General features: G+C 61.1%; 2 protein-coding genes across 2 annotated transcripts; one reads left to right on the forward strand and one right to left on the reverse strand.

Annotated features, from left to right (window-relative positions):
- Window positions 1–5,476: 5,476 nt before the first annotated feature.
- On the forward strand, window positions 5,477–7,917 carry THPO (thrombopoietin). Its single transcript, XM_014871706.2, has 5 exons — window positions 5,477–5,925; window positions 6,727–6,854; window positions 6,938–7,024; window positions 7,229–7,393; window positions 7,494–7,917. The coding sequence occupies exons 1-5, from the start codon at window positions 5,886–5,888 to the stop codon at window positions 7,674–7,676; spliced, it is 603 nt and encodes a 200-aa protein (XP_014727192.2). The 5' UTR covers window positions 5,477–5,885; the 3' UTR covers window positions 7,677–7,917.
- A 283-nt stretch (window positions 7,918–8,200) lies between these two features.
- POLR2H (RNA polymerase II, I and III subunit H) lies at window positions 8,201–10,667 on the reverse strand. The gene is made up of 5 exons (XM_014871574.2): window positions 10,515–10,667; window positions 10,102–10,185; window positions 9,281–9,374; window positions 8,827–8,910; window positions 8,201–8,705 (listed from the first exon to the last, which is right to left on the reverse strand). The coding sequence occupies exons 1-5, from the start codon at window positions 10,585–10,587 to the stop codon at window positions 8,588–8,590; spliced, it is 453 nt and encodes a 150-aa protein (XP_014727060.1). The 5' UTR covers window positions 10,588–10,667; the 3' UTR covers window positions 8,201–8,587.
- Between the last annotated feature and the right edge of the window lie 10,818 nt (window positions 10,668–21,485).

Genomic DNA, 21,485 nt, shown 5'->3' on the forward strand with positions numbered 1-21,485 from the left:
GGTGGGGAGAGGAGGAGGGGGAAGCGCGGGGCTGCCAAAATCAACTCCGGGCGGTGCAAACACCCGGCCAGCTGCGCGGTGTAGCTAGGGAAACACGGCACAGCTGGAGCACAACAGGCCCCTGCCTCCCCAGAAATCTCCTCCTGGGCCTCCCCGCAGCCCACCGAGCAGCTGGGGGGGCTGCAGCCCACCGCCCCTGCCCCGGTGCCACCATGGGGTTATCCATCCCCAGCTTATCCATGGCTGCCCCATCCCACTCCTTACCCTGGTTTGGCACACGTCTCCACGCAGCGAGACACCTCTCCCGGGGAGGCCAGTGGGACAGGGGAGCTTGGCCTTGCGGGGACCTGGCCCCTGGCAGGAGCTGGCAGAAGGCAGCAAGGAGTAGCCGGGCTTACCTCGGCAGGACAGCCCGGTGGCATCACCAGAGCTGGGACACTGCCAGGACCTCGGGCCTCGCCCGGGCATGGCTGTCCCTGACACGCTGCTGCTTGCAAACACGTTCTACGGGCAGCGACCATGCCTGGCAGCATGGCACCCCTTGGCCCTGTGCCCTCCCCGCGGTCCTCAGCCGTGTCACTGACCTGTCCCCTCTCCTCTCTCCCGACGTCCTGGCTGGCCGGGGGTCCAGCGACGCGGAGGGCAGGGAAGGGTTGGGGTCTGTGTGGCTGTGCCAGCGTCGCTGCACGGTGCCCGCTGCAGAGCAGCGGCTCTGGGGACGGCGGGACGTGAGCGGGGCTGAGCAGGGAGGAGGCGGGCGATGGCTCCCAGCTGTCCCGCCGATGCCAGGAATCCGGTGCTGGCTCTGTGCACCCAGAGCTCGTCACAGTCTCCTGGCTCGTCTGCGGGACACGGGAAAGAGATGAGGGAAGCTCCCTCCCCTTTCCCGGGGAAAGGAAAGAGAGACGGGGAACCCGCCTGGCTGCAGTCTCTTGGCACGGGAGAATCCGAGGGATGGGGTTGCAGCGTGAGGGAGAGAGGGGCTGCAAGGGTATCCGGCGCTGCCAGGCTGGGAGCAGGGTAGCATGCTGGCATGAGACCTATCAGGTCAGGAGGGTGCTGGGTACCCCTGCCCAGGGAGGGGGGCATGGCCACTGCAGTGGGGGCAAGTGGGCAGGGAGGAAAGGGAGGCTCCAGCTGTGCCTGGGCTTCCCTCGTCCACAGCCTGGGCTGCCCCTGGAAATGCCAAGGGGGTGCCCTCATCGACAGGCAGAAGTGGCTTGCAGAACCTTGGGGGTCCCTGTGCTCTTAGAGAGGGTATGGTGCCAGCCAAGGGCAGCACTGGGAAAGGGTCCCGGTCCCACCAGCTGCTTCCCAGCTGCACAAGGAGCAGCGCCCTGCACAAAGGCACCTCTGAGGCTCCAGAGCTGGGTCTGGAACCGGCACATCCCCAACGGGGCTGCCAGCTGTGGGCAGCTGGAACTGCACTGCGATGGAGACAGCTGGCCATGGGCAGCCTCAAGCCTGGCACCTTCACCCCTCCACCACCTCTTCCCAGGGCAGGCACTGGCTTGACACAGCATGGGGTGTCTCCTGTCTCAGCAAAGTAACGGTGGGGTGCCCCAACGGTGTCCTACAGAACAGCCTGTAGTTGTGCAGGAGCTTTGCGGGAATGTGCCCTGCTCAGTGGTGAGGGTTCCATGGAGTGTTCCAGAGGATCGTGGTGCCAGGGCTGTGCCATGCCTGGTATGGGGTGTCTCAGCAGGCCCTCACCCGAGCTCTGCCCTACGCAGCTCCATTGTCTGCCCTCATTAGCTGCTGCCTGCTCGCGGCTTTGAACACGAGCCCGGCTCAGGGCGACAGGAAGGAGCCTCTGTTCCCCAGGGATGGGGTCATGGTGAAACTGCATGCCCTGAGCCCCCCTTCTCACAGCCTCCCACTGCCTTCTGGGCACTCCAACACCCCCTCCAAGCACAGTCTGAAGACGGGGAGGCATGTGGGGCACCCCCTTTCTCCAAAAAGAGCCCCCCTCGACTGCTCCGCCCCGTTGTGGGATGCAGAGAGCCGTCAGCCTCTCCAAAGCTTTGTGCCGAGCGTGGCTTGTGCCGTGTCTAATCCCCCCGGCCTCACACACACGCGGCGGGGCGGGGGGGCTGTCGTAATGGGTGGAAATATCTCATAATTCACGTGTGACACAGGGATTACAGCCATTCCGGCAATATTTGCACAACTGGTAGGCGACTTGCAGGGCTGGGCCATCCTAGATGAAGGCCGGGGGGTCTGGGGATGGAGGGAGTTTTGGGGGTGGTAGGTACGGAAGGGAGATGCAGTTTGGGGGGGGGCAATGGAGCGGGGAAAGTTGGCTATTTTCTGTCTGTGAACACATGGAATTTATTATGGAGGGTGCACTGCTGACATGGTGGGGACGGCTGGGGCTCTCGCCTTCATCTAATCCTGCTGTGGTGGCCACGGCTCAGGGAGAGGAATGGAAACCCCAAACCAGTCTCATCTGCCATGCCAAGCAGATCCTGGCAGTGTCCCTGAACAAGATACCTATTCCCAGTGCCCGGTCAACCCCATAGAGTTCCCCACTCATAGGAGCACCCAAAGGTGCTGGTGTCCCCCTGACCCCAAATGTCCCCTCCTCAAGGGTTTTGCAGAGTGACCCCAGCAGAAGGAAGGCGGGGGGCATTTGGGGGCCTTGTTTGACATGGGGATTAGCAAGCTCCCAGAAGCGATGGTGGTCTCCCCCCTCCCCACCGGACATGCAGGCAAATATTTGTGCCCAGACTTCGCAGGACAGCGAGAAGGAATTTCATTCTTGCGCCCACCTGCGGCTCGGCAGCCTGGCATTAACCCCTTCTCCTCTCCACGGGATGGAGGCGGAAGGGCGAGGTGCCCTCCCAGCCACACTCCGTGCGCCCCACTGGAGTGGGGAGCTTGGCTGAGAAGCGGGATGGTAAAAGAGGCACAATGGAATTGCCCCAGATGCCAGCAGAGCCACTGGCATTAGGTGCCCTTGCCCAAGGCAAGGAGGGTTTGCCCGTGGACATCCTCTGGGCAGCACCGAGGGCTTTGTGCTGGGGTGCTGGGCAGCATCTGGCTTGCTGAAAATTGGGAAAGGTAAAACCCTGCCATCCTTCACCCCCAAGCTGCTACACCATTACCAAGGTGCCCCTTGCAAGCCCTTTTACCCTGCAGTGTGGGTGTTCTCCTCGGACAGCTGTCTGGGAGCACTGCAAGGACCAGATTGCGCGGGGAGTAGGATTTGCCCACGGATGTTTATTGGCAATTTGCATATGTAGCAAAAAAGCCCAGAGGGTCCAGGAGGGACCCTGCTCCCGGGAACTGCCCGTGCTCGGGGAGGGGCAGCCCGGGTAGAGGGTCCCCCGCTGCCTGGCACCCGTAGAGCCCCGCTGTGCTCCTTTCCCTGGCCCCGGAGCCAGCTGTGCCCTGAGCAAACGGGGCTGTTTGCTCACGCCGGGATTAGCCGCTCTCTTTGTTCCTTTGACTTTCTCTTTCCTTTATGCCAGACCCTTTTATGGGGGCTTCAAAGGGGGCTGGGTCCCCCCTCCCTGCCCTGGAAGGCCAGGTTTGCTTCCCATGCTAGCACTGACATCCTGGGGGTACTCACCGAGCACATCTGGGTGGCCTGCGGGGACAGCAGCTGTGCCACCGAACCACAGTCTCCCCCCAACCCCGGCATCTTCCTCCTCTTCCCCCCCCCTTCCCTGACTCCTGGCACCTCCTGCTGTCTTCAGCACCTTGCCAAAGTGGGTGCGAACGGCTGTCCCTGCAGCGGGATTCCCAGCACTTTGCACCCTGTAAGGAGAGGTGGGAATCTTGGCACCGGGATCCGGCCAGCTGTGCAGCCCCGCGGCCCCCGCCTGGCTTCCTGTCCCCTGCCAGAGCCCAGGCTGCCTGGCCGGAGACCCTGTGTCCCTCTGGGGTCCCTGTGCCTCACTTACTGCCCCCGCACTCTCTCCCTCTACAGCACGAAATAGTGGGATCCGGCTGGGGCCAGAAGCAGGGACTCCCCCCCACATCCTCCTCTGCCCCCCTGACACGGGCAGCAAATGCTGGCATTGCCTTTCCAGCAGAGGAATACCAGCTGCCCACGGGCACAGGCTCATGCTCCCTGCCAGCTTCTGGCATTATTGAAAAGGAATATTTTGGAGTAAAGGGACTATTGTGGGCACCTTAGGCTGCCCATGGGGGTCCATTAGACCTCCAGTTTGCAGTTGCTCTCCAGTTTCCCCGATGGGTTTGTTTGCCTAATCAAGAAGGAATGCGGGGCACCGCAGCTCCCCAGCCTGGCATTGCCAATGCATCCAGGGAGGGACTGGGAATGGACATGGTGGGGGCATGGCAGGGACTGACATGGGGACGGCGGTGGGCCCGAGGCCAGCGCTGGCACAGGGTGCTGACGGGTGTGATTGCGGGCATGGTTGCAGCTTGTCACGTCCGCAGAAGGGCCACGGCCGTGTGGGGAAGCCTGGAGGTGTTTGACCCCGGTGCTCACGGGTCCTGTTGCTGCCAGCTGTGCTCAGGCGAGCTGGGGCTGCCAGTCTCGTCCCTGGAGTCGTGGTGATGGCACCCGCTGGACTTCTCCTCCAGGCACCCTGCAAGGTGGGCTGTTGTGGGCTGAGCAGGGCATGGGGCAGGTGGAGCGCGGCTGGGGTGTTTACTTTAACTGCTGTCACCCGGCCAGGCACTGCCGGGAACTACCGTCCACAGGGACAGGGGTGGGAACGTGCGAGAGTGTGCGAGAGCCGGGGTGTGAAAAGGAAACTCACGCTGCAGGGAGACTGGGAGCGAGAGGATGTGTGCTGGGACGGGGTGTCCCCCAAAGGGAAGCCGTGGGGGGCTGCTGGGATGAAGGGTTATCCGAGCACATGCCCCGACGTGTGCCAGGGAAGTGCACGTGTGTACAGGTAGGTTTCAGGGTGCACATGGTGGATGTGTACCTGTGTACCCGTGTGCAGTACACCTGTACACGTGGGCATGAGGACGTGCAGCCCCTGCCAGAGTGTCCAGTGAGAGCTGACTTTGCCAGGCGATGTCACAGCCATGCCAAGGCATGGTGCTGGACAGGCCCTTGGTGCTTCTGCTACCCAGGGAGGGGACATCTGTGAGTGCCTCACCCAGCCCACTCCCAACCAACACCCCTGGTGAAACAGCCCTGGGGCCATGCACTAGCCATGACCCCTGTGATCCATCGCTCTCCCCAGCTCAGAAGGATCCCACGAACCACAGCCATCCCCACGATCTCCAGCTCCCTGAGTCATCTCTGGTGGATGCAGGGCTCAGAGCATGCCTCTGTGTGACGGTCAAGAGGGATGGGGTCTAACTGGGTAAAGGGCACCACAGATGATGTCCACCTCTGTGAGAACATCACCAGGATTATGGTCCACCTCTGGGAGAGGGTTTTTGGTGGCTTTCATTCCTGGCTGCCACAACCAGGAGCAGGACCCTATTAGGGCTGATATTCCCAGGGCTATCCAGTGCAGGGTCACTGACACCATCCCTTCTGCAGGTACCAGGGCCACCCTCTACCCCTGGACAGGCACAGCTGAGGCACTGACCACTGAGGTGCCGGCTGCTGAGCGCTCAGGCCTGGGGGCAGGTGAGCAGCCAAGGAGGGCGCCCGGGGACGGCCTTCCCGTGCCCCGAGCCAAGGGAGGAAGCGGCCAGAGGCAGGAAGCCTTCCCCCGGGCCCGGGGCCCCTGCTGCGATTTTGCTGGAAGGTCAGCGGCGACACAACAGGAAATCGTGCTGCCTCGGCAGGGCGGCCAGGCCGGAGCCGCGGAGCCGCGCCGTGCTGTCCTGGGGCCGCTCCCGGCCCTCCGTCCTGGCTGGGCGGCTCGCGGGGAACCCGCGCCACCACTGCCCTCCATGGAAGGGGGACGGGAGCCAGGGAGCAGCCGCTGGCCCCAGGGTGGAAGATGCAGGGCCGAAGCCCCCAGCCGAGCATGGAGCTGAACAGTGAGTGTGTGGCTAAAAGGGGGGACTGGGTATGCAGGAAGGGACAATGGATACTGTGGCCCCACAGCCACTGTCCCCTGCATGATGAATCCCACAGATGGGCATCAAACCCCAAGGGTGGCTCTGGGCTGTTTGGACCTGACCACTGCCAGCATGTGAGGGCAACCAAGCATCTCTCTGTGCCCATCCTAGGGAAACAGGCTGCACTGAGGAGTTTTGGGGACAGGTGCAGTGCCAGGGCAGGTAATGAGGCAGACAGGAGGATGCAAAGAGGGCACTGGAGAAGCTGGCAGGATGGGCAGTTGCTGGGCACAGCGGTGTGCAGCGGCACTGAGGAGGGCAGTGCTGGCAGGGGAGCGCTCAGCCAGCGCAGCAGCCAGGAGCAGATGTTCCCTGTGGGACACTGCAGGCTGGGATTCCCCGAAGTGCACATGACGCCTGGAACTGCTCTTGGCAGGGATCCGGAGGGCTGGCCCTAGTCTGCACAGGGAGTACAGCCCTGCTTCCTTGCTTGGAGAACCGCTGAAAAACCTGGCAGACGTGGCTGTGCGGCCCCTTGGCACACACCACTGGCACGGAAACCCCAGCTCTTCCCCGAGAGCACAGGGCACCTCTCGCTGGCTGACTGGAGAGCAGCACCAGGCCTTCCTCAGCCACTCACATCTCCTCCTGCATCCCCACCACGGGGCCATCAAGGCCACCAAAGGGCTGGGGAGAGGACTTGCCACTGCAGGCTTGGCTCTGGGCTGGCACTGCCCAGGAAAGCTGGCACAATGCACAAGGCAACCCCATCTCCTCCAGGACTGCTCCTCCTCACATCCTTCCTCCTGCATGTGAAAGAGGACCGTGCCAGCCCAACACGGCTGGTCTGTGACAACAGACTTATTCAGAAATACATTGTGGAGGCCAAGGACATGGAAAAGAGAGTGGTGAGGATACAGTCCCCCACAAAACCCAAGACTGGGGACATGCACAGTCCCTGGCACCTCACTTTGACATCTCTCCTCACTAGGGTCAGTGCCAGGCCCTGCCTCCACTCAGCTGCCCTGCAGTGCTGCCCTTGGTGGACTTCACTTTCCAGCAGTGGAAATCCAAATCGGTGAGAGGGGCTGGGAGGAGGGTGCTGGCACTGGTGTGCTAACACGACTGGAGAAGGAACCTTGGGTTGGCACAAGCACCAGAAATGCTGAACAAGATACTTGTAGGCATATCTGGTGGCAAAGGGAGGGTAGAGAACCCCATCCAGACCTAAGGTGAGCACAGGAAGCAACGAGACCCTGGGGGTCACTGTCTGCTCCCCCAGAACGAGACCAAGCGGCGGGAGATCCTGTGTGACCTGGCCCTGCTGGTGGGTGCTGCAACAGCGGCCCAGGGCCAGGTGAGCAACGAGTGCGGGGCCAGGCATCTGAACCAGCTTTACCGACAAGCCAACTCCTTCTTCCTGCTCCTGCAGACCTTCAGCTGGGAGGTGAGACCTCCTCACATGAGCCAGACCACCCTGGCACAGGTGCCAGCTGGGCTGGGTGCAACCGTGTTTGTCACCCCTCTGTTGCACTCTCACCCCTCAGGAAGGACACTGGGAGCCGAGCTGCTCCCCACACTCCATGGAGCAGACCCACATCACCAGCATTTTCCTCACCTACCGGCAGCTGGTACAGGGCAAGTTGAGCTTCTTCTTCTACGACCTGGCCAAGGTCTTGTGCAAGCAAGGACAGGGAGACAGCAGAGACCCTCCATGCGGGGCCCAGTGAGGCTGCACACAGGGCTCAAAGCGAAGCTGGAGCAATCCTGCAGGACACTAAGCTGTGTTCTGGGTGCCCAGGAAGATGCCCACAGGGAAAGGGTTGGCACCTGTTCCTCAAGTCTTCATCAACCGTGCAGCGCATGGAGACAAACAGTGACACTCATGTGCCAGCAGGCACAGGCCCTGCTCCCATCCAGGCAGGAATCTCTACTGTGAATGCTTTTCGATTAAAGAGCTATTTTTCTAAAGAGTTGTGTGTGTCCTTGTGCCTAGGCCCAGGGCAGAAGCCAGGTCGTCTGGGACATACTCCCAGTTCTTCCCAGTGCCCGCTCCCACCTGTGGCAGCCGCCAGTGCTGCAGGATCTCCTAGCACAGCCCTGCACAGGGCCTGAGCTGCCACTCCTCCTCTCTGCACCCACCTGACACAGGTTTGGACTCCTCATCCTTTGGGAAGTGGCAGGGTTCCCCCTTAGCCCCTGCACAGGTGTATCCACTCCCTGCCAGCCTCCTCTCTCAGCAAGCAGAGCCAGGTTTAGAAAACATCCCAGTTTAATTGAAACTAAGGCAGCCTGCCTCAGGATGGCTCCTGAAGGAATGGTCCCCAGTCCCCAGAGGCAGGCAGCTGTCCCAGTCTGGTTGCTCCTGGCCAGAACCAGGGCTGTAGAGCACAGGCGAAGGTGAGGAGATGCTATCAAGAATGACTAGAGCACCCAGCATGGTATTCACTCAGATGTCAGGTACCTCTCTCCTCACCAACAGAGATGTGGATCTCAGCAGGAGTCCAAAGACACTGAGATGAGGAGGGGGACTGCTCCCGCCTCCCCAGCTCTGAAGAGGCTGGGCAGCATGGGTGCTGGAGCAGAATGTGGGCTCTCAGGGCTCCAGCTGGATGTCTGTGGGGCAGCCCATGGAGGCGTGCTAGAAGGCCAACTTCTTCATCAGCAGGTAAACGCGAGAGTCCACTTCAAACCCGTGCAGGTTGTTTGCATCTCCCTGAAGCCGCATGAGCAGCCCCCCGTAGGACACATAGGCAGAGCTGAGGTGGGAAGAGAGGAGTAGTGAGAGCAGGGAACCCCATGGGAAACCCAAGCAGAGATCCCAGCACTCCCAACCGCACCCCAAGGCACTGTGTCCCCCTACTGTCGACAGGCACTCACAGGCGTGTGGCCGCCTCTGTGGAGGTCTCGTCCCCCTCGATCCGGTACACCTTGCCATACATCACGTATTCAAACTGGTCTGCCCTGCAACAGCACAGCCTGAGGTCAACAAGGAATCAAACCTGGCCATTCCTCCATCTCAGTGTCCTCTGGGAGAAGGTACCTCACATTTACAGAGTCAATTAGACTGGAAAAGACCTCCCTCAGATCATTAAGTCCAACCTGTGGCTGAACACCACCTTATCAACTAGACCACGGCACGAGTGCCACATCCAGTCTTTTTTAAACAATTCTAGGGATAGTGATTCCACCATCCTCCTGGGCAGCCCACTCCCATATTTAATCACCCCCTCCATGAAAAAATTCCTCTTAGTGTCCAACCTGAAACATTCAACCTCAGCACTTCCCCTTTTCCCCTGTTGCCACCCACGTGGGTCCCAGCTGGGCCCTGTACCTGGATGGCCGGTCATCTGTAGGGTTGTACTCGCCATCATCCAGGGTGCCGTCCTCATACAAGGTGCTAGCAATTACCAGGCGGAATTTGTCCCCTGCAAAGAGGCCAGAGGAGCAGTGAGAAGGTTAGAGCACAACTAGAGCAGCAGCAGACACAGCCAGAACTCAGGCTGGTGGCAAAGGCCCTGACTTTCACCACTCCTCGCAGGGGGTGCTAAACAAGCCCTGTCTCTCCTGCCAGTCCTCCAAAAGGATTGTAGGGAACGTCTGAAAGGTCACACTGGATCCTGTGTCTCCTTGTTCCCCGCACCATGGAGGAAACCAGAGCCACAAGGACGCCACTGCTGGTGTTTTCAGGGGACACAAGAAGATATTCACTTATATCCCCAAAAGAGCTTGGCTGGACCCTGGGCAGGTACAGAGTGTCCTGCAGATTCAGCTTCAGCCCTTCTGTATTTCATCAAGGGTAATATTCTCTTTTCCATACGTTTAGTGTATTTAGCTGCAGGAGTTAATTTCAGGAAATCTCCCTCCAAGGCTGGTTACTACCAGCTGAAGCAGCTTTCCCAGACAGTGTTTGTGAGGAAAGAGACAGAGGTGAGCCCAAATACGGACAGGGAGGTGAACCAGAAACCCAACTCAGCCTTAGCATACTGAGAGTACCCTGAACCTCCTTGTCACCTGGGCACAAGACAGGGGCACAAGGAAGCCTGAGGCAGTTTATTCCTTGATCACAGCAATTCCTGACCCCATCCTCTCTAACCTCACCCATCCAAGCTGGCACCGACTGACCTACTCTGTGCTAGCAGCCCTATGACTTACCAAGGTCCACGGGATAGATCTGGATGTTCACGTCCAGGATGAGATCCATCTTGAAGGACTCGCTCTCGCAGTGCAGGCGCGACACTGGGGAGAGCATCAGAGTCAGGGACCAGGACAGAGAAAATCCCCGAGGGCTAGGTGGGAACAGGCTGGCACCGGAGCCGTTTTCGGATGGGTTTGGGATGGATGCCAGAGTCCGGCAGCTGATGGAGGTGTACCCAGGCAGGGAGAGGAACACGGTGGGGCGGCGAATGCAATGCACAGGGCCCGCGGGGGTGTAGGGGGCACAGCAGCTGGGCTGGGGAAGCCCTGAGGAAGCGGGGCGCTCCGGGGGCTGGCAACACGCGGAGGGGCCAGCGCCGGCGGGAGGGGCGGACAGGGGACCGGGAGAAGCGGGCCGGGGCCCAACTCACCGCGGTCGAACTTCTTGCCCTCTGGGTCGATGTCCTTCACGTCGAAGATGTCCTCGAAGAGGATCCCGGCCATGGCAGCAGCTTCACTCCTGCTCCCGGCACCGCTCCCGCCCGGCGCACACTGATGACGCAATCGCGCCGCCGCGGCGGGGCGGAAGCGGCTTCACGGTGGGCGGGGCCTCTTCCCCGCCAGGACCGCCGGGGCCGGCGGGAGCGCGCGCCGTCCTCGTGCCCCCGCCCCCCTGCGAGCGGCCGGCAGGGGGCGCTGAGAGGCCGCGGATGGAGCCGCGCTCCGCGGCCCCGCCCCACCGGCACGGAGCGGGCACGGCAGCGCCCCCGCGCGGCGGGCACGGGGAGTCCTGGGAGGGGTCCGGAGTGTCCCAGGCGGGGTCACGGATGTTCTGGGAGGGGTCCGAGGTGTGCCAGGAAGGGTTCAGGGTCTCCCGGGAGGGGTCCGGGCTGTCAAGGGAGGGGTCCAGGGTGTCACGGCAGGGGTCCAAGATGCTCTGGGAGGGGTCCGGGGTGTTCCGGGAGGGGTTCGGGGTGTCCCGAGAGCGGTCCAGGGTGTCCCGGGCGGGGTCAGGGATGTTTTGGGAGGGATCCGAGGTGTACCGGGAGCGGTCCGGGGTGTCCCGCGGGGCTCTTGCATCTCACGTCCCACCCTCGCCGCATGGGACAGAGGGGCTTCACCCCCGCCCCCCGATCGCAGCTGGTGTGATGAGCTGCGCGGACTCAGCCAGTGATGGTCTCGGGGCTGCAGCCCCCACCGGCTTCGTCCTCCTCGCCCGCCAGCCATGGCGGGGAGGGGCGTGTGACACCGTCCCCCGTGTCCTGCCGATGAACCGTGAGGGGAGCAGGGGGGTCTGGCACGGCCGGGGGCTGCTCACGCGTTGGGCGCCACAGGGTGCTCCATGCTTGGCATCTGGTCGGGAGCGGGTTCAAGAGTTCAGCCCTGTCCTCCCCGTTCCCCGAATGCCGCCACCACCAGCCTGCCTGAATTCTTCCCTGCCCCAGGAGAGGCTGGGCAAGGGAGACCCTGCGCATCGTTTGGGCAGCGTGTGCCCTCCCAGATGTGACACAGAGAAGGCTGGAGGAGCCGGCAGGTGTTCTGATGTGATGGGGAGTGGGGACAGTGTGCACTGTGTGCGTCACATGCCACCATCTCCCTAGGGACCACGAGGTCTTGAGCGGGGACATCTACGGGATATGGCTCCCCGTGCGTGGCCCCTTATGCCTGCAGCGAGGTGGCTTCGTGGGGACATAGCCCATGCTGTCCCCGGGAGCCAGGTCGTGATCAGGGATGGCTCCCAGACCCGAGGTGCCCCAGCATCCGCACCGGGAGGCCTGTCACAAGATGCCTGTGGTCCCCAGACACACACAGGTGTGACCTCTCCATGGCATGTCCCCTCCGTGACACGGTGCCAGCGCATCCTCACGCATGCCTGAGGCGCAGGCAGCGGAACGGGGCAGTGTGGTGACACGCAGCGGGGACACTGGCGTGAAGGGGGGTGCTGGTGCCAGGGGTTTGTGGCTCATCGGGGGAGCGTGGGCGGTTCACAGCGGGGTCACCCCGCGGCGGTGGTACTCAGCGGGAACGGTCTTAATGCGCTGGGACGGAACCTCGGCTACTTCTAATCATCGCCTGGGTGGGTAACGCCCCCAAAGTTCCGTAGCCTCCTTCCCACTCTGTCCATCCTGGCTCGGGGAGGAAACCTCCTCCCTGCCAGAATGTGGTGGCCCTCTGGGCTCCTCTCTGGAGCAAGGTGAGCGGTGTGGACCCTTCTCCAGAGTTACTGTGCCCTCCTGGCATCCTGCATCCCGCTTGTTTGGGGTGCAGGACTGGGCTGGTGCAGGGGACCTGGACACCCCTGCGTGAAGGGGCTGTGGGGGACACCCGAGGCCCTGCAGGTTGCCAGGGGGTGGCAGCAGCACACCGAACATGGCAGGACAGCCCCAGGGTGTGCCGGAACGGAGGGAGTCCTACCATAGCCAGGCTCACCAGTATGACCAGTTGCCCTTTGCAGACTCCTCAGGGTGCCGTCCGGGAGGGACGTGACCTGCCTGGCGGACACCAGCCAGCTGGGACAGAGTGGTGTGGGAGTCAGGGCTGTTTTTCGGGGAGGAGTCCATGTGCCAGCCCTCCCTGTACTCAGGGGTACCCATTGGGATCTTGATGTGGTTCAGGCTGGAGGGTCACGGCACAGCTGTGTCCCCTGTTTGGATGCTCTCAGGGCCTCTGCGGGGTGACACAAAGGGCTAATCCCACCTGGCTGTGCCTGTCTGCCCCTGCTGAGACCTGGCACACTGGGTACAGGCCAGCAGGCAGCTGGGACTGTGCTCACCAGCCGGCGAGGCAGCCCCCAGGGGTGCTGACCCTGCCAGCCAACACTGCCGTCTGCCTCCCTGCCCTTTCGGGACAGGGCACACCTGAGCCCCCTCCCTGGGCAGGGTCATGGGCACACAGCCACCTGCAGGGTCAGATGGGGAAGAGGGAGGTGGATTTCCAGATGCCTCACAGATGCCACAGGATTAGGGTGGCAGCAGGAGACTGGCACAGCCCTGAACCTCCTAGGCACTGGCTGTGTAGCAGGACCATGATGCCAAGAGCTGTCCTTGTCCCTATGCCCCTTCCTTGGCCCCGTGCCCAAGCCACCCTTAGGGCAGGATTGGCCGGGGGGTTGCTGGCCCTGGTGTAAATCTGGCCTGGGTTGGCAGAAGATGGAGCCCCCTGCTTTTCCCTGCACTCCATGCCCATCTGCCCTGGCTGTGCCGTGTGCCGGCTGCTTTGCTGACCCTGTGCCATGTGCCATGCCATGCCATGTCATGCCATGCTGTGCCACAGGAGTGTAGGTGGCCAGAGGGACTTATGTACCCAGCTAACACCAGCCCTGTGCAGCCAGGGCTGAACAGACTGTCCTGGCACAGATGCTGGTGGGGGCTGGGGGGTCAGCACTGCCTTCACGGCTGTTGCCCAGGGAGCACCCGTTTGCCAACCAGGTGCCTGGCGTCGCCTCCTTATCTGGGATTAAACAAACTCTCCTCAGATCCTGCGCCAGGTGCTGCCCCTGTGCCCGTGGGACCAGCCCTTCCCTACCTGTGCCCCTTCATGCCTGCTGCCCTTCCCCCATGCTGGGAAATCCATGTGTCCCTGGGATGAAGAATCTCTCAAATACTGGACCCTTGCTGTAGTTGTGCAGTAGCTCCTAGGCTCCCTGTGCAAGGCAGGCAGCAACTCCAAAGCAGGGCACAGAGTGGGAGCATCTTGGCTCTGCCTTGGAGCACCCCCCAAACCAAAATGGGACCTACTCCTCAACCACGGAGGTATGCGTGCCCCCAGTGTGATGAATCCTGGCAGCACTAGTGCCTGTGGTGCCACACTCCTCAGAGCAGGAGTACAACCTCCTCCTTCTTTAGCCGCTTGTCTGTTATCTCCTGCCGATAAATTATACAACACAAGCGCCTTTGAAAGGCAGCCAGGCCTCCATCCGGTGGGGCGGCCTTTGGGGGCCCCACATCAGCCATCGTGGGCTGCTGCCAGCTGCTTTTCCTGGGAGGGGGACAGGGACAGGGTTTGGGGCACTCTCCTGGTGATGGGGTGCTGGGGATGGGCTCATGGGCTGCAATATGGCCCCGAAGGCAAAGCAGAACAGTGGGGGTGAGAAACATGCCTGCATCCCATGCCCACACCTACTGCTTGCAAGTCTGCCTGCCCTCCTGCCCGTGCCGTGGCCTGGACTCCTTGCTCATATGCCCATATCCTGCTGCCCAGTTTGGGGTGTGGGGCTGGTGGCTCGTATTTCAGAGGCAGCGGCGATTCCTGTTATCTGGCGGCACAAAGGAGCCGAAAGGGCGCCACCGTTACAGAAGCAAACAAGGGCAGGGTGAGGCCGGGAAGGTGGGCAACGGCCGGCACCTGCTGGCACCTGCCGTGGTGGTATCCTTGCCCATCCCAGTGGGACAAGGAGCAGGGAGGCACTGTTCCCATGCTGAGGAATGGGTATCCCTGCATGCACCCTGATGTTGGGGAGCCAAGGCCGTGTGGGCTGCCCAGGGCAGTGCTGCCAGCCAGTGTTGTGCATTCCTTTGCTCTCCCAGCAGCTCCACGGGTGCCCTCATGGGGTGCAGCATTGTGGCTTCCGGATGCCCATCCCTGCACCCTGCTGGGCCAGTCCCCACCTGGGCTGGGGGTCAGGCAGGAAGAGATGAAGCCGAAATTAAGCTGCTAATGAGGCCGTCTGTCACCAGGCCACCAATTACCCGGGCTGGGAATGAGGAGATGATGGAGTGTGACTGGGGGAGGGAAGCAGGATGTCGGGGTCTCCAGCATGGAGACAACTGGGGGGTGTCACCATCTCTCCACAGCTTCCTCATCGCCACATCCTGTGGGGTGGGGGCAAAAGGGACCAAGGGCTGACCAGGTCATAACCATACCAGAAGCCCCAAGGCATCTGGGAAGGTGTTAGAACCTTGTTTCTCCTCAGTGAGATCCTAAGGAATTCAAACTCAGCCACTGTCCCTGACTGGCACAGGGAATGTCACCAGTGTCCTGAGCTGGCTCTTCTCTGCACTCAGAGCTTGAAGGGGGCTGTGCTTACAGGAAGCAGAGTCAGTGACTGCACCCTGGGGTTACTCACAGACCCTCTGGGCTGCTCCTGGCCCCCAGGAAGAGGCACGGTGAAGAAGGGGGCTTATACCATCCCTCCTCCTATTTCACCTTGCTTGTCTGCTATGGTGCATGGCAGAGGGCCCTGTCTCCGTCCCTGTCCCCAGCTGGGATGGGCCAGGGAGACCGAATTCCTCCGGGCTGATGCTGATGTCAGTTTTTCCACAGCACCTCTCAGAGCGGGGCCGGGTGCCTGTCCGGGCTGGCAGAGGGACAGGCCATCTCCCCAGCTGTCATCACAGCCGCCTGTCCCCATGATGGCCCTTAGCAGCACCGGGCCCCAGGAGGGACCTAGGGGCCGCTGGAGAGTGGTGTGGGAGCCTGCAGGAGCGAGTTCCTGCTCCTTCATGATGGAAGGAGCTCCATGCTGGACACTGGCAGTGTCTGGAGGCTGCCTGCCATGCCCCTGCCAGACCCATCGAGCTGGAGGGTGGGCTGGGATGAAAGCCGTGGGATTTTGCTGGGCTCGGAATTAACTTAGTGGCTTTGGAAGACAAACAGATTAGGGAGCTGCAGGGATCGGGGTGAGGATCAGCTAAATTGGAAACAGAGGCAGGCAGCAGCATCCTGCACAAGTTCTACTGCCCCTGCCCAAACCCCCATCCCTGCAGCCCAGGGTACCTCTATGGGGTCCTCACAGTCCCCTCTCACGACCAAGCTGATGGTGGGGCTGGTCGGGGCTGGCTCTTTCTTCCAGTCTGGGTCTTGGCCACACATCAGCAGCCTCTGGGCATTGCTGCCTTCCCCTTCCTTGCCTGTCCCCTTCCTGCTCTCAATGCCCCCTCTCCCTGCTCTCCCTTTCCCCAGCACCCTGCATCCCCACTGCATCCCAGCCATGTCCCCTCACACCTCTCCTCACATGCCATGAAGCCACACTTCCGAAATAAGCAGTCCCAAAATAAGCTTCCTCCTTAGACTCCATAAATCTCAGCAAAGCACTGAGTCATGCGGTCAGTCCTGCAGTCCCCTTTGCTGGCAGGGTGCCCTGCCCCATCCCCATGTGTCCCGCCTGGCACCCCAGAAGGGTTTGGGGTTGTGTTGCTATCCCGATAATATCAGGTCCTGGGGGCAGCCCCACTCACTGGAGATCAGATCACCACTAATGAACAACATCTGGGCATGGGGGCTGGGCACAGAGGGAATGGAGGGGACAATCCTGTCCCCCTTTAGCAGCCAGGCACATCTCTGGAGACACTGGGCAGCATCGGACCAAGAGGCTTCACTGCCCTTTTTAGGGTGACACCCCCATGGCAGGACCCCCAGTGCTATTCGTGAGCCTGGCAGCTCTCAGTCAGGTTTTGATGGTGCAGTGGGGAGAGCGTGCCTTGCCTAGGGGTCCCCGAGGAGGAGGGGGGCCGAGGCAAGGAAGGCTGGGTGTGGGGACAGCCTCCTGCTGCCGTGGCCCCCCCGGCGCCCCCGTCCCCCTCCCGCCCCCGCTTCCTGCGCAGGCGGCCCGGGGAGGCGATGAAAGCAGCCCCAGCAGATGTTTCTGGCTTGTTTTCATCTCATTAACTGTTTCCTCTTTTATTATGGGATAAATTATTAATTGTTCAGTGCGAGGAAGAAAGGAAAGAGAAATCCTGGCGGAGAACCCGCAGGCTCTGGGGAGGGTAGCGGGCAGGAGTTGGCACAGCCTGGGGCAAGGGGAAGGCAGGGGGGATTTGGGATCTCTAGGATGGAGGCAGCCCCTCGTAGTGCCACCAATCCCCAAGTGTCCTCCTGAAAAAGGGGGGGGGGGGCAATGTGGGGCGCAAGAGGTGCTCTGGGAGTGGGGCAGGGGTTGGCTGCTGGCACCTGGCCTCTGTCAGCAGCAGGGAAAGTAACCCAGACAGCCAAGGCAACGGGACAGACTGCTCACATGGGACCCAGACATCTGGGCACCAGGCTTCAAGCCCTCTGCCCTGAGACCCCCGACCCCTACTCCCCACCCTCTCTATGCCCAGTGGTCTGAGAATGGACACACTCACTGCACCTCCTGGCCAAGGAATGGGGCTCAGCCCCAGCCCTGTCACCCCTGGCCCTCCCAGCTCCCCAGCCCCTTCTCCCCTGAAATATTCATGCCCTGCAATGACTAGCTAATTTAATTGCCCTGATGAGAAGCTGAATAATTTACGTTCTTTTCGAGCAGGGTCAGGAAGCATCATTAGCAGCTGATCTGGGAGCAGGGAGGGGAAGTGGCTGAGCCTCGACCCTGCTACTTGGGGACACTCGGTGGGCTATGGGAACCCAAAAGCTTTCCCATCTTGGAACCCCCATGGCTGGGCGGTATATGTTGAGGTCTGAAGTACCAAACCTCTCTGACCATCCTAGGAACCCCCAGTCATGTGGGATAGGAAAGTGACCCCAGTCCAATGTGTTTTGTGGCTTCCATGGCCCTGAGGTCCTGGCAGCCCTGAGACACAGCCTCCCTCCATTCTGTGGCCTTGACAATGTTTAAGGCAATTGTGATCTTTAAGTCTCTTACACATCCCCATCATTGTTGCTTTGGTTTGCAGCCAGCAGGGACGCCTGGGATGAAATATGGCTGGGAGAAGGGCCTGGCGCGCTCCGGATTCCTGAGATAAGGGGACAGGCGGGACAGGGACCTTTATTTACATTTTTTCCTGGAAATTTCAGCCTCTCTCTGGTGAGACCCCATCCGGCTGCCATGAAGATAAGAGGGGCTTGTAGGGGGGCTGCTGGGGGCCAGGACGCCTTTCAGGGGGCTTATTACTCCCCCAAGCCTGATTCTTGTCCCAGTCTGTGTACCCTATGTGAGTGGGGGGAACAGAGGAGCACCAAGGTGGGGCTTAGGACTGGCTCCTTCCCCATCAAAATCCACATTTCTTCCTCTCCACTGGTTTGACAGGGATCTAGGGGGCCTGATCCACCACTGAGGTGTCAAGGGGAAGCTTGGCTGGACCCCACCTTGGTGAGGAAGGCACAGCTCAGGATAAATGCTGTTGTGATGGCCATGCCAGGAAATTTCAGGCCAGAGGCCACGGCAAGGGCTGCAGCCGGCTGCCCGATAACGCCTGGATTTCCTCCCGGCACTGCCTAGCGTCCGGCTGGTGAGGAGAGATGTGCTGTGGGGGTTTCCCAGCAGCAGCACCTTGTACCCCGGGAGGAACAGCCCCAGCTGGCCCCTGACCCTTGTGGACACAGCAGAGGGGTCTGGCATCCAGCAGCGCTGGGGGTCCCAGGCTGCGCCCCTTGCAGCACTGGGAGCATCACTGTCCCAGGGAGGAATGGGTGAGGGAGAGGAGCTGCTGTGACCTGCAGGTGCCTCCTGCACCTGAAGCCCCGAGGTTCCTGTCCCTGCTGCCCCGGCGGGGTCAGCTGGGGAGTCTCCCTGGGAGGTCCAGCACGGCTGGGGTGGAGGACAGAGCCAGGACCCACTGCAGCCACCTCAGACGGCAGAACTGCCTGGATGGGGGCACAAGGGTGTCTGAACACGCAGTTGTGCAGCCACAGGCACACCTTTGCACACACAGACACACACACTACACGCAGCACTGATGTCCCAGCATGGACAGACATGGTCACCTCCTCCTCCTCCAGGCATTCAGACATGCACAGACAGGCTCAGGTGTACACAGACCTCCCGTGCACTGTATGTTTGGACACAGCAGCACGTGTACACCGATACACGCACACCAACAGCCAGTTGTGCACATCAGCAGATGTGTGGGTGTGCACACAAGGGCACTCATGCGCGTGCATGCACACCCCCAAATCCACATGCACATGCTGTGCATCCACACCCATGCACACACACAGGTGGTCCCTGTGCACCACCCCAAAAATGCACACACATGAACTCACACACACAGACACAGCTGCCTGCCTCTGCCCACACTCATTCTGCCTGCCCGGGGTGCTGGCGGGTGCTCCCCGTGCAGCCGCTGCTCGCCAGCCGCTCTCCGGAGTTTGAGGAGGAATTTTAAATGTATTGACCCCTGACCCTTCCCTGCCTGCGAGGCGAAGCCAGACCTTGAGCTGCCTCCAGCCAGATGGGGATGGGGGGCTGCGGGGATGGTGAGCCCACAAAGCTCATGGAGTGCAAAGAGGGTACTCTGCCTTACCGCCCCTTCTTCTGCACCCCGTGTGCCCTCCACCTTGGGGAGCACCAAGAAGGATCACTCCAAAACCTCTCTGCCTAGAGCCCTCATGTCTTGGGGATGCCACAGCTGTGTGTTCCACGCCAGGAGGGTTCTGTGGGAGCGGGATGCCCCTGCCATGCCCTCTGCAAAGGGTCCCAGGCCCCCTACCCTGCTTCTGCCTGGCTCCCAGCATCCCTGCATCCCGTGGAGGGGTTATGGCAATGGCAGTGTAATTAAAAACGCAATTAAGCGCTGCCACTTAGCAGAAAAGTCATACAGTTTGGGGATAATTATCTGACAATATAACAAGTTGCCCAACATTAATCAGGCGCTGATCTGCTCCGGCAGCTGTGCTCCCAGCTCTGGACGCTGTCTTAATGGCATCCTTCAAGAGACAGCGATAAATCAGGCCCTTATGGGGGCCCTGGGGGCAGGACACTGTCCCCTGCCTGCTCCCTGCCTGCATTTGGGGGCTTTTTGGGTGTCAAATCAACATCCTTCCCACCCAGCCTCATGGTTAATTTATTAATGCCTGCGGGTGCTCAGAGACGCCCAGCGCAGTGGAGCAGGTCCCAGGGGATCAGCCCTCACCCTAAGTGGAAGGGATGGTGGGGCACCCTTGAAAGGAGATCTCCCGGAGGGGATGCCTGTACCTGGGGGAGGTGCCCCAGGCTGGGGGTTGCCCATTCTTCTCTTTCAAGGCGCAGACAGAACTCCCTGCCCTCTCTAGGGAAGGCAAAGGGATCCCGGATAGCTGGGGGACAAGAAGTGAAAGGGGAGACATTTTAACAAGTATTTATGGCTTGCATTTGTCAGTGTTAATGAAGCCTTTGCGTTGTTACAATATTAACTCTGAAGCAGAGGTGTGTCCTACCGCTGCCGAGCCCCAGCGTGGCCCGGGAACCGTCTTAATGCCCGGCCAGTCCCATACATTTCCCCAGCCTAGCTGCCCTCCCACTGCTGTTCCCTGTCTTGGATGCTGAGGGGTCCCACGCCACAGGGACTCCTCGGTGCCATATCTCCCTGACCTGGAGATGAGTCCTTTTGTGCTCCTTCCCTAAATTTATCCCTATAGCCAATGTATTGGCACAACTCCCTTGCAGCGTGTTCCTCCCAAGCTTCTTTGCCAGAGCCCCGAGCTGTGCCCGTCCATGTCCCCATCTCTGTCCCTGCCTGCCTGTTCCGGAGGGGGAAACACAGCCCTCTACAGCTCTGACTTCTAAGGACCCGAGATAAAAGCAGAGCTGGACGCCTTTGTTCAAGCTCCGGCCGGCGTGGGCTGGGGAGGGGGAACTGCCAGAAAGAAACCAGCAGCTTAACACATTCACTTCGCCCCTAATTTGCCGGTTCTGCCACAAAATCCCATTACAAAGGGCTTAGCGCTGCGCCCAGGAAGAGGTCACCGCCGGGGGCCCCCGAGGAGATTTTCCAGTCACAAAAAGCACGAGAAAAGAGCAACCCCATCTCCCTTGGGCACTCCCCGGCACGGTGAGGGATGGGCACTGTGTCCCAGGGTCCCCTGTCCCTGCCCTTCTCTTCCACCCTGCACCTGCCTGCGGGGGAGAGCAGTTGCAGAGGTGCAGCTGGGTCAATTCACCTTTATGACTTCAAAACCAAATAAAATGCGGATCGGCATTGATCCGCAGGTGTTGAGTGGGGCCATAAAACACCGGTTCCAGTAAACGGGCACTGCTGGAGAACCAGCTGCACTGGGCTGGGTCCCTGGGGTCTGGTGGGGGATGTGGCTGTGGTGGTGATGGGTGTGCAGGGAGGATGCTGGGAGCTGCGAGGAGCCCAGAGTTGCTCACGGTATCCTTGTGCCGTGGGGTCTGGCTGTGCTGGGCTGGACGGAGCTGCCTATCAGCCCCGGGCACCCTGCTTAGCTGGGGTGGGGGGATTTGGGGGACCCTGAGGGTAGGGGATGTGCACGGGGGTGTGAAAACGTGGGTACACATAGCTGGAGCTGGCCGCAGGTGGGTGAGCAGGTGCGCCTGTGGGAAGCACACGCACACCCCCCGACCGTGGCAGCCTGTGCAAGAGAGGACACAGACCCTCAGTGGGACAAGGACAGAGCAGCTCAGCAACCACTGCGTGGGGCAGTGGCACACACTCAGCACACCGGGATGGGGCACGAACCCCCGGAATGGGGACAGTGCCGGGCTGGGGCACAGCTGTGGCTTGGCACCGCTGCTCCAGGCTCGGGCACGCTGGTGGAGCAGGGAGCGA

Source organism: Sturnus vulgaris, chromosome 10, assembly GCF_052056855.1.
Source record: "Sturnus vulgaris isolate bStuVul1 chromosome 10, bStuVul1.hap1, whole genome shotgun sequence".
NCBI classification, from domain to species: Eukaryota; Metazoa; Chordata; class Aves; order Passeriformes; family Sturnidae; genus Sturnus; species Sturnus vulgaris.

Bases quoted from the DNA above. Each gene is read 5' to 3' on its own strand.
- THPO (XM_014871706.2), top strand. From the start codon at position 5,886: ATGCAGGGCCGAAGCCCCCAGCCGAGCATGGAGCTGAACA. The intron at 5,926-6,726 runs GTGAGTGTGTGG...CATCTCCTCCAG, and splicing joins GCCGAGCATGGAGCTGAACA to GACTGCTCCTCCTCACATCC. The intron at 7,025-7,228 runs GTGAGAGGGGCT...CTGCTCCCCCAG, and splicing joins AGCAGTGGAAATCCAAATCG to AACGAGACCAAGCGGCGGGA.
- POLR2H (XM_014871574.2), bottom strand. From the start codon at position 10,587: ATGGCCGGGATCCTCTTCGAGGACATCTTCGACGTGAAGGACATCGAC. The intron at 8,911-9,280 runs GTACAGGGCCCA...GTGCTGTTGCAG, and splicing joins ACAGATGACCGGCCATCCAG to GGCAGACCAGTTTGAATACG. The intron at 8,706-8,826 runs GTGAGTGCCTGT...TTCCCACCTCAG, and splicing joins ACAGAGGCGGCCACACGCCT to CTCTGCCTATGTGTCCTACG.